The sequence below is a fragment of the Primulina eburnea genome, chromosome 1 (genome assembly GCF_022965805.1).
Source record: "Primulina eburnea isolate SZY01 chromosome 1, ASM2296580v1, whole genome shotgun sequence".
Classification (NCBI taxonomy): domain Eukaryota; kingdom Viridiplantae; phylum Streptophyta; class Magnoliopsida; order Lamiales; family Gesneriaceae; genus Primulina; species Primulina eburnea.
This window is the reverse complement of record NC_133101.1, coordinates 61,264,622-61,277,124: the sequence shown is the minus strand read 5'-3', so window position 1 is coordinate 61,277,124 and position 12,503 is coordinate 61,264,622. Positions and strand designations below refer to the sequence as shown.

The 12,503-nt window shown below is 38.5% G+C and overlaps 1 protein-coding gene across 5 annotated transcripts in view; it reads left to right on the top strand.

The window, feature by feature from the left end:
* The window catches only part of LOC140837362 (protein LEO1 homolog), a 36,663-nt gene extending 24,347 nt beyond the window's left edge, over window positions 1–12,316 (top strand). For all 5 annotated transcript variants that reach the window (XM_073203521.1, XM_073203501.1, XM_073203517.1 and 2 more), the window contains 2 exons: window positions 10,555–10,692; window positions 11,959–12,316. In XM_073203521.1, the coding sequence (XP_073059622.1) occupies window positions 10,555–10,686 (132 nt within the window). In that variant the 3' untranslated portion in view covers window positions 10,687–10,692; window positions 11,959–12,316. The remainder of the gene's footprint in view (window positions 1–10,554; window positions 10,693–11,958) is intronic.
* The last annotated feature ends 187 nt before the right edge of the window (window positions 12,317–12,503 follow it).

Genomic DNA, 12,503 nt, shown 5'->3' with positions numbered 1-12,503 from the left:
AGACTGATGAAGTTAAATAATACAAACACAAGCAATTGTATTTAATTTAGTCAATTTTTTTGCGTAAGAGTTAATAAATTCAAACAAATTAGAGGGATCAAACGATTATGAATTTTAATATCTAATTCAACAGTGGATTATATGAATGAAAACTAGTTGGTTCAAACGAATGATCTTAAATTATGAAAAACAAATAACAGTTGATAGTAAAATATAAACCAATCAAAACTATGTGCAATTATCAAATCTCACAAGTTATATATTTTTTTCTAAGGTTTTGTCTTTCTCATCCAAGAAAATAAAATTTAGCCAGGCAAGGTCATGAAATTTTGTCCAAAAAAATTTAATCTGATCAAAGCAAAGAACAAGAAAATAAAAAAAAAACAACTAGCTACCTAAGGGGAGAGAGATTTTCGTGCAAGAAGTTTTCCGAAAAAATGAAAGCTTGCTCCCAAGAAAGAAACTCTAGTGTGACTAGAAGTTGGTGCCCCAAAACTTGGTACTTTCTTCTTTTTAATTTTCTCCTGGGCAAGTCTTTCTTATTTCTTGGGCTCTTCAAATAGCATTTGATAACTGGCATAGGAATTCTTCTTTGCAAGACTTAACACTGCATGATGTTTTCTTCACAGCATGTTTCAGCATGATCTCTGCTTTTATTTCATTTTACCACTCTGCTATAGCTTAATCCATAACTCTATATTGTAATTTTTCTTCGGCGTGACTCCGGCATGCCGAACCAATGCAAATGCGTCTCTTTTTCCTCCATTTTAACTCGAGTTCATCACTTTCAGCTTGTATTTAATAAAAAACTAAGATGAGGAACTATAAATAACAATTTAAATCATTAAATTCACAAAATCTCAATAAATTAAATCAAATAAATATACCTAAATATAAACTCATCACGGAGTTTATAAATTTGTTAAATTTTAATGTCTCCGCATTTACTCTGGCCAGTTTTTAATATTTTTACCACGATATTTAAAACACTACCGAAATATGAAACTTTTGGATCTTTTATGAAGCTACCATATCTGTTCCCCCGTCTGATGGCTTTGGAGTTTGGTGATTTCGTTTTTAAAAAAATTTCTTGAAGTAGTCGATGGCATTCATGCTCGAAGAAGTTTTCAATGACCAAAATTTTAATACATTGTCGAATTTGGCTGATGACCAAGGATTTAGAGCCTTAGAATGTCTAGCTTCTGTATCAATTTATTTCGTTGAGAAATTATTAGATTTGAGAGTTATTGGCCAAAGAATAGGTAATCCAAGTATGAAAGTATTGTGCTAACTAAAGTTGAAAGGATTGGCTTTAAATGTTAGAAATCTTCTGTAGAGCTCGGTTTATATGAAAAATATTTGTTGTACAATGTTTTTTTTGATTAGAAACAATATTTTATTTAAATTTGAAAGTTCAAGTACAGTGGGGCGGATGAGTGATCCGCAATAGCAAAAACATATAGCTAATACTAACTTCACGTCATTAAAAACTTGAAATCCCTAACAACATCTGAAATAGATAGGTGAATGAACTCTTTAGTCCTTGTGATTGTAGTTGCCACTCTGAACTTGATGAGCTCCCATACATCAGTGTCTTCCGCTTTCTTGTCATTGAAAATCCTGTTATTCCTCTCCAGCCAAATGCTCCAAAATAAGAAGTGAATCGTGACAAACCATAGGATGGTAGTTCTGTTTCCCCTAGGAATACCTGGATCGCTGGTGAACATTTCTCTAGCAGTCATCGAGAACACCCACTGAAAATTCAGATCTTGCATAACCCTTGACCATAAGCTTCTTGCGTAAGAGCAGTGAATTAATAAATGATCTTGAGTTTCTTCGCTGCGTTCGCATAAGGAACACCAGTTTGGGCACAAGTCGCAGGTGGGCCATCTTCTTTGCACCAAGTCCGCCGTAGGTAACTTACCCAACGCCACAATCCACGAGAAAATTTGTAACTTTTGAGGGACAGGAACCTTCCAAATATGATTGTAGCTTGGAAAAGCAGGAAACAGTTGGGTAGGAAAAAAAGAGCCGTAAAATGATTTGACACTAAACACACCCGTAGACTCCCCCAACCAAACCCTGTAATCTTCGACGCCTAGCTGAATCCTAACTGTATCTAACACGCCCTGAAGAGTAACAAACTCTTCCAACTCTCGGTCGTTTAGGTTTCTCCTAAAACATACATCCCATCGATATGTTTGTCTATCCTGGTGACTGACAACTTCTAAGAAACTCAAAATAGGTTTGTTTGTCAAAGTACAAATGCGATACAAAGAAGCGAAACGAACATTGAATGGAGTTTCCCCGCCCCCCCACACGTCCTCCCAAAATCTTATGTAATTACCCCCTCTCAAAACCGAACCCCACATTAGTTGAATTGCCGGGAAGGTACGAGAAATGAATTTCCATGGGCATCTAAAAGTGACATTCTTGGCCAAACCCAAATCCCACTCATTCTCTTGAAGGCCGTAAATGCTCTTTATCACCTTCCTCCACAAAGTCTCCTTCTCCTTTGTTCCTCTCCACCACCATTTTCCTATCAATGCTCTATTCCTCACAACGATACTTCCCAAACCCAATCCTCCTCGGTCTTTTGGTTTACAAACCTGATCCCATCTCACAAGATGACACTGTTTTTCCCCGTCTAATCCATCCCAAAGGAAATCACGCATGATTTTTTCCATGATTTTTGCCACCTTTGTTGGGACCTTGAACAAAGACATGTAATAGGAAGGCAAAGCACAAAGAACTGATTTTATGAGTGTTAGGCGTCCCCCTCTTGACAAAAATGCTTTCTTCCAACTAGATAACTTTTTTGACATTTTTGATAGGACTGGTTCCCAAAAATCGAAAGACGTAGGCCTACCTCCCAAAGGTACCCCTAGATACACGATGGGCCAGTCGTGAGGTTTGCAGCCAATGTTTTGAGCCAACTGTACCACTTTCTCTTTTTCAATATTAATGCCCAAAATGACACTTTTCTGAAAATTGATGTTGAGACCAGAATTTTTCGCAAATGATTTGAGTAATTCCACAAGAGCAATGACATGAGCCTTCGTTTGAACCATGAACAATGTGTCATCCGCAAATTGGATATGAGATATCTCAATTTTCCCTTTTCCCACTACTAGACCTCTCACCTCGTTTGAATCCTTAGCCTTGTCTATCATCCTTCCCAAAACATCCACAACCAAGTTAAAGAGAAAAGGCGATAATGGACAACCTTGACGGATTCCTCTTTCTCCTTTAATCTTCCCCCTCAGTCTGCCATTGATAAAAATTGAGAACGAGACATTTGACACACACCCACGAATCCACTTCCGCCATCTATCTCCGAATCCCTTTTTTTGTAGCACGAAATCAAGAAAATGCCAGTCGATGTTATCATACGCCTTTTCGAAGTCCACCTTGGATACCCATCCCCTTATATTTCTTTTGCGGTACTCCTCCACCACCTCATTTGCTACAAGGCTGCAATCCAAAATCTGTCTCCCTTTTATAAATGCACATTGGTTCTCGGCGATCGTACTCCTCAAGACTTTCTTTAATCTATTAGTCAACACTTTTGCCAAAATCTTATACAAGCTTGTTATCAAACTTATCGGCCGGAAGTCTTTCACCCTAATCGCGTCTTGCTTTTTCGGTATGAGACAAATGTAAGTCTCATTCGTGATGCCATTTACCACGCCCCCCTCGAAAAACTCCTCAAAGACTTTCAACAAATCCCCCTTCAATAATTCCCAATATTTTTGAAAGAAAGCTAACGTGAAGCCGTCCGGACCCGGAGCTTTGTTCCCATCACTGTCAAATACGGCCTTTTTGATTTCAATCTCCGAGAAAGGGTTCTCCAATTCCAGTGCCTCGGACCTATCCAAAGGGCTCCATTCCAATCCATCCAAGTGACCCTCAACCCCCTCTGATCGTCTGTAAAGATGGGTGTAGAATTTGATAATGTTATCCTCGATTTGATTCTCATCCACAATTACAGATCCGTCGTCCAATTCCAGCTTATCTATGACCGACTTGTTTCTTCTATTTGTTAACAAGGAATGGAAAAATTTTGTATTCTGGTCACCTTCCCTCGCCCATCTCATTTTGGCTTTTTGGTTTTCCATTTGTAGTTTTTTAAAACTCACTTGTTCCAGTTCACATTTAAGATTTCTTCTTTCCAGCCTAGAGTTTTCGGACCATGTTCCACTGGCTTCTACCTCATCCAAAAGTTTTATCCTAGCAGTCAACTCTCCAATATTTGCATCCAAATTACCGAAAACATCTCTGTTCCATACGACCAAATCGCCTTTCAACTTTTTCAGCTTGCACATGAATTTGTATCCTTCCCAACCATGATAAGCCCTGCCGTGCCACCAAACTTGAATTAGGTCTTTGAATTTGTTGTGAGATAGCCATACATTCTCGAATCTGAAAGGGGTTGGCCCCCATTTCGCCTTAGTTGTGTCAAAAGACACCGGGCAATGATCCGATGTTATCCTTGGAAGCACCGTTTGTCTGAAATTAGGAAATAATTCCCTCCAACCGTTTGTGAATAGAATTCTGTCTAAACGGCAACATATTGGTGAAACTCTGAAATTTGACCATGTGTATTTACCGTTGAGAAGTGGCGGATCATGCAAGCCCAGTTCACCTATTAATTTATCAAAACAAAGCATACTCGTTGTTGTTGAAGTGCTGTTTTTTTTCTCTCCCGTGTTCCTTACTACATTGAAATCACCTCCCAAACACCAATTGTCCCCACAAATAGCACTCAAACCAGCCAACTCATCCCAAAAATTCTCCCTGTCCGTTGGCTTCACCGGTCCGTAGATCGCCGAGAACCACCAACTACAAATCCGAATAGAAACCGAGAATTCACCTATCAAGTTATCATTAACCACCACTACCCTCGGATCCCACATTACTAAAATTCCTCCCGCCCGGCCTTCCGAAGGCAGGTAAATCCAATCAACAAACCTGTGCTTCCACAAACTTGCAACGAACCACCTATCGACTATTTCTTTTTTTGTTTCCTGAATTACGACAATTTCCGGCCTTTCTTTCCGTATCAAGCTGCGAATCATTTCCCTTTTTTTCGAGCCCCCCCTCCCCTAATATTCCAAGTGATGATTTTCATGGGGGGACCTCTTTATCCCTCAAGGACGAAGCTGAGTCTTCTGCAACACCAGAACCCATTCTAGTTAGCTCCCTCTCCAACAGTACTGTGTGAACATTGTCCTGATCACCATGATTGATTCCCTCCAACTCAAACAGCACCTCCTTGTTATCACCCGCTGCCCTTACCGATAAACACCCATGGACGATTTCTTGTCCCTTGCCTGGCAATTCATCTAAAAACTTCCCATTACTTCCTAGAGGACCACTAGACAATCCCAAAACTGGAGAAGAGTGTAGAAGAGATTTGCGCATGGAGGATTGATTAGAAAAAGAATTAGAGGAGTTGGTTGATACCTGTCCCTCAGTAGAGATGTCATTGTCAGGTGAATTGGGCACTGCGTAATCCTCCAGCCTCTTCGGTGTTTTGAATAGATCCTTGATTGAAACTTCCTGATCTACGACTTGAAAGGCTTCATTGGGCTGCAACATTCCTTTGCAAGCGTCATCTTCTGAGTTTGATTCATTATCGAACAAGTCATCTCCTGAGTCAACTAGCTTCAAATTTTCTCCGTCGTCTGAGTCGTAAAGCCCCTCATGCTCACTGTCAACACCTATTCCGTATGTTGAATCGCACTTTCTTTCAAAAGCGTGGCCCATTTCCAGCAGATCGTTCCTTCTTGATTTTTTCCTGCAGTACACTTTCCAAACTGGAGGCAGTAATTGATTGTTGATACCCTTGTTCTCCCCATTTTGCGCTTCCACAATGTTGTCGATCGTCATCGAATGGACCGGAGATTTTCTGAAAACTTCAGCAACCTTAGGAGTAATATTTGTTAATATTTTGTGCACTTTGGCTGCATTAGAAGCAGTTGCGTTGTCTTTGGAAGCCCCTGAGTTCTTGTGTTGAGCCTTAGATTTGAAAGAGCCGTTTGTTTCCACACTTTTGTACCCAGAATCATGACCCTGATGCCTTTCAACACTTGTTCCAGTCGTACTTGTATGATTTCCAGAGGCGTTCATCTCTTTGGCATCTATTGGTGGATTTTCCTTAGCCCCCTTGTTAATAACTTTCCACTGCAGAGTATTTTTGTTCCCCCATCCCGCCACCGTCCTCTTGCCGTTAACCACAACCTGTGCATATGTTTGTCTCTGATAATTCTCATAAGCCCCCAGATCAAAGGATTGCACTTGAATTCGAATCTGTCTTTCCTTCCCTTCCAGATGTAACAGCAATCTTTCCTTGATGAAACCTCCCTCAACACCTTTAACCTTAATCTTTGCCGCCTCCAAATTACGGAAGAGTCTAGTATCTTCATGGATATCCAGCAAGCCACCACAAAGCTCCCCTATGAGATTGAAGTTGTCATGATTCCAGCAATTCCACGGCAGCCCATGAATTAAGATCCAGCTGTTGCAACATTTGAAGTCCCTGTCTTCCGTGTTTATATCCATTCTCCAAGCTTCGAAATCCAAGACAATCCCGTGATCGAAAAAACCCCTTCTCAACTTAGTAAAAAAATCGAAATCTTCTGCATTTGATGGCCACCACACCGCCTTATTTGCTTGAAATGGGAAAACCTTGACCTTCTTCTTGGCTGTTTTCTGATTAACATTTTGAATCTTATCCCAAGAGACATTAGCCTCGCACTTCGTGATCACAACTGCTTCAAGCCATTTCAACTCCTTTATATTCATGTCAGGCATCTTCTTTGTATTACCATCCCTCGCTGATTCTCTGTCATCTTGAAAAAGGACCTTAGATCTCGGTGGTTGTATGACGCGATGTGACCTCGGATTAAGGCCATTACTCTGTGATTTTCCTGCCAAGAGTTTTTCCAACGTATGAGCTATCTTCAGCCATCCCCCTGAGCCGTATCCACTGGGCACAATTGTATATTGCTTTTTTCCTTGTGGCTTGAACTTAGAAATCTCAATAAAGCTACCCCTTTTGTTTTCAAATTTTTGCAACGTGAAAACCGAGTTGCGACCTCTGAAATGATGAGAGGCGGCCGATGAAGAGGGGTACTTGCCCAGATCATGAAAGCGCTTGCTTAACCATCGTGCCTCCTCACGGTCAAAGTCCATCATATAACTCTTCTTTCTGGTTCGTTCTTCCCACCAAACGGAATTGCCCCCAAATCCCAGTCGCACCGTAAAAATTTTGTGTTCAATGAACACATTTTCATCACAGTCCTTACTTCTGAACGATGAAGCAAACGAACGATACATGTTTGACAACAATGAGAAAACCTCGGAGAAGAGAGAGGGTAATCTCGAGAAAGAAGCTAAAAGGCTCTCGGAAAAGAAGCGGGAGGAAGGGAAAGAAACGAAAAGAGGAAAGGAAAAGAAAAAATTGGACGCCGGAGACCGGCGACCGGCGCCGGAAAATAAGAAACGAGACGATCAGCAGAAGTTAGGAGATAAAGAAGATGAAGGAAGTTTGAACTGAGAAACCGAGGAAGGGGAAAGAGTGGGAGAGCATTTTGAAAAATTCTCTCACTAGGTATTTTAATTTTTGAAATTGTGTCTCAATACACTTTTGTTGTACAATGTTGACTGAAACTTATTATTTCAAACCCTAAACATCCTTATGTTCAATTGAAATGTTACCGTTAATTTGATTGTCATGAACTGAATAAACATCTCATCATAATTCAAGAACAATCTTGGTTTGTAAATCGATAAAAAAATAATAATAACTTCATGAATGGAGTTGGGAGCCTGGGTCTGATCAAGGCTACCAATAAAGGCATTATATCTTGGTGACCGACTTTTATAGGAAACAAAAGCTAGATGGGGTGGTTTGTACAAGATCTCACACCATTTCTTCAAGTAATCAAAAGTCTAAATCATCGAGAGGCAATTCACTAATAGGAAGTTCGAAGATGTTACCTTGAAAATTTTCAGGGTTACTCGTTTTTGACTTGGACTTCTAGATTGGGTTATGCTTTATTTTCCATTATTTCTTGGCTTTTTCTCCTCCTAGGATAAATATGAAGATCATAGTTTGGGACAAGTGAATTTTGAGAACGTGACGGTTCAGTGGAATAACGAATGTAACCGAGGTTTTGTTTTAAACACCAATTAATTTATTCTCAAGAATTTGACGGCTATGGTTTCAGATAGAATTTGTTAGAATCACTGAAGGTTCAAATGAAAAGGGTAATTGAGCGGGAATGATATTCCAGAGCTGGTATTCATTGCCTATGTTCTCTCTCTAAATGGAAGGTTAGGGAGTACAGATGTTATTCATGAAAAGTGAGATCCATTGTATTGTAGAATGTCTTGTGATGGAGAGAAACATCTGTATCCTTTCTGTTTTTAGTGAGTACTCTAAGAATATGCATTTGACGACTTTGGGATCAAGTTTACCTCTATGATACACACGTAATAGACAAAAGCAGAACATCCAAATTCTTTCAATGGAACGTATGACAAAATTCTAGGTGCAGATGTTTCAAGAATGCTAATTATAGGTGTTCTGAAATTTAGTACTCAGACAGCATTCTATTTGATAATATATGTTTTAGCAAGGTTAACTTTCCCCAAAAATGTTTAGGTATATGAGTGATGAGCATGATAACTCTCCTATTTTTTTCAGCCACCTTGTTTTGTTGAGACGTGACAACAAACACAAGTGCTTAGTGGATAATCCGTGACTTGACATGTAATAACTAAGGATTGAACCATGTTTTTCCTAGCATCCAACACTTGGATTTTCATAGTTGGGTTTGAATCACAGCATTGAAGCTTTTAAAGATTTAACATGCACCAGATTTTCCTTCGTGAGAATAAAGTTAATGATTCTAGTATGCTCATCAACAAATGAAATGAACCAATGTCTCCCTTCTATATTTTCTATTCAAGAAGGTCCCCAAATATCAAAGTGAATTAGTAAGAAAGGATATGATTTTTTAGATGGAAGATCGGGATGTGAATTTCTAACCTGTTTTGAAAATATATGCACTTCACATTGAAAATGCTTTGAATTTTTATTTCTGAATAATGTGGGAAATTTTTTTCCTAATATGAGAAACTGAAGTTTTTTTTCTTCATATATTCTGTTCAATTGTATATTTAAAGTATAAATAGGAGTAGGGACGAGAAAATTAGATCTTCATCTAGGAATACAGCTAATATTCCTTCAGCAATTTGTCAATGTAGTAAATGAAACTAAAACCCAATAAAGCAACTAATTGAATCACCTATTATAGCCAACACAATCCCGGAGTTTACCTGAGAAATCATTCCCTAACTTCCAAAATTAAATCTCAGAAATTCGACAATTGAAGATGGAAACATTATATCGTGCTAGTCTCACCTCAAAGTGCACGGGGAAGACAAAGATCATACCAAGAATTTTGGCTGATTATCGGACCTGCTTCCAAAATAACGATGAGAAGATTGTCTATTTTATTATAGAATATTATTTGAGGACTATTACAAATACCAGATTTGAGGCCCGGACCAGGCTTTTAATTAAATAGAAATCCCGTTAGTGCTGTTTGCTATTAGTCATCGTGGTCTACTCCAACTCAGGAAATGACCCGTGTATAAGTTTCATGTTGAATCAATGCGGTAGAAGAAATAGTTTCCTCGAGTTCTCTTAGTTTCAAAATTAAGTTTGATGACACATAACAAATTGAGTAACAAATGAGGCCACTAGTGGAAAAGCTTTGGATCTGAGAGATCGAAAATATGATTAAACCTTGATCATTACGTTGATTTGAGTACTTTCAGAGACGATTGGAGGCACTTGTGAGGAAGTGAAAGAAGACACATGTATTGGACTCGAAGAAAACAGATAAGATGTAGTAACTTGAAACACAGTTGATGAGAAGTGCAAACCTCCAATATTTCTAAGAGATGACAACTAATTTTACTATGCCGCATATGATGGTGAATGATTTAGAATTACTGTTCTCATTAGTTGATTGACAACTTAAGAGACAATGATTTAGACTTACCGTTCTCGTTAAAAAACATGTTACTGAATTGAAAGTCTGAACGAAAGAGTCAAGGAGCCTGTTAATGGATCCTCCTTGTGAGAGATGTGAGGCTTACAGATGGTTAGCAATTTCTCATTCTGTCCAGCAAAACTAGTGAATTTGGTTCTTGCCTGGGTAGATTTCGGCCATCCTTTGGCAGCAAGACTTGGAAAATTAATAGATATAAAAGCAAAATTAATAGATATAAAAGCATCATTCTTTTTAAATTTTGTGAAGCCCACTAGCCAGGGTTGTAAAAGTCAAATCTTTTATTTTTATAGCACGTTTCTGGATGTACGAGAGCTCAACTTTGCTTCTTGGTGTCTCCAACATTGATTGGTTGATGATTTGATATGCCAATGACCATGTAAACTTATAACAATTTAAAGTTCTCTGCTGCACCTAATTACGATTTTAATTCATGTTTTTCTTGTCAAAATTAATGTATCGTCAGGAGCCAAAGGCACAAGGTAAGAAGTCAAGAAGTAGCCTAAAAAAGTACATTGAATCAGACGAGGAATCCCCTACAGAGAGAATTGCCACCCGACGCCAGATGGCAATGGTGTATGATAGCAGTGAGGAATAAGATGTGGTCAGTGTTATATTTGTATTAACTGGTCTCTACATTTCAGTTTAAATGCATGTGATATGACATCAACAAGTTGTGTACTGACATGTTCGGATGGCTTTATCATATATTTGAGTGTGCAATGAGCAATGCCTGCATGAGCTGCAGCTATTTGTGGTTGATGGAGACTGGAGGTGTTCTAAATGATACATTCTAATAAAAAAAGGGTCAAGAGTTGCCTTACAATCAAAGGGGCTAAAATTGTTATTTGTTCTTAAGAGCATTACAACCAAATCATTTCACTGTTTCCTGGGTTGTGACTGCTGCTGCAGTCATGATATATGTCCCTTTGCATTAGATTTTGGTTCCTCGTTTATTATTTTAACTTGAACACTCAGAAAACGTAATTTTGTTGCATTCTTTTTACCGGAAAGGAAATTCACGTGTTGTTCTTTGGGTATTCCTTAATGGTATCCATTGTTGGTGCGTAGATAGTTGAAAGTTACCCCTAAATTGAAAGGAACATGCACCTAAACACATCTCTGTTATATATGATCTGATTTTTTTCAAGATATGATACGTAACAAATTCCGCCAGAACTTTTCTTGCAAAATGTCCTCTGCCTCTTACTGTTTAAGTTACTTGCCTGTATGTCTCGTCCGTTTCTGTTCCCTTACATCTTTCTTAAATGTCTTTAATGATCATCCTGTTTAAAGTGCATGTATACTCTATCTGTGAAATTGTGGAGCCATAAACCTGCTAGCTTCCTTCCTCTGGGTAGAAAGTCCATGCATTTCACCAAAGGGGTTGCAACTTGCAAAATTAGAAAGCTTCCGATAGCCATTGTAGTTCATCATATACCATCGAAATGTACTGTTTAAAAATTTAAGAAGGGGATTGAACCTAACAAGAGTATTTATTTTATTTATGTGACATAGGCGATCTTAATTCTTATGGAAATATTTACATGTATTCATGCCTGTATGTCATCGTCAATAGCTGCCATTAGTTTGATAATTTGGCCTTGTCAGTTGTCACAGTCATGAGGTAAACTAGTCCACTTAGTTGATCCTTGGTCTTTTTCTTTCATCACTTCTGTGAATTTCCTCTTGCCTCATGCTGCTCATTTAACAGGTGTATTTTTCAGTAGTCCAACTACTGCATAGCAAATTGTTGATTATATTGCAAAGAGGAATGTTGCCTGAATACCTGGTCCATCATGGCTAGTAAAATCTGTCATTTTTTCTGTCATATTTTTCCTTGCAATTCTTGACTCTGGACTTTTTACAGGATTGAAGGATTCAAGATTGAACCAAAATGTGCTCAACATCTACTTGAATTCAAATCAGTCTAAAAAAAAGGCATGAAGTTAGTCCCGTGAGGAATTTCTATTCTTTGTCGTATTATTATATATCTGAGACATTATTGTGTCAACAATCGTCTCTGCATATGTGAATGTTCGGTGACGGTTTATATTTTGCTTTGTGTTCTTGGATGATGGTCGTGAATCGTTTTGTTTGTACTGGTGTGAAAGGTATGACGATGTCATATGCTGGGATTCTCCTTAAAAGCCCAGTGAAGAATTGTTGTGAACTTCTGTTCTGGGCAATTTCATTTCTTTTAATATCTCGTGTTATATTTATTCTGATGCAAACTAGTTGGGACGTTTTACAACTGCTTTTTCCATCATACATGTGACTTGGAAAATTATGAGTTATCTTTTTGGGCGTATGGTGCAAGCAGATGGAATCGTTTTCTCATTTCTGAGCTATTTTCAAATTCCAATTTTTTTTTGTACAATGAATTGTGAGGGGGGAGAATTCCTATCTAAAGTC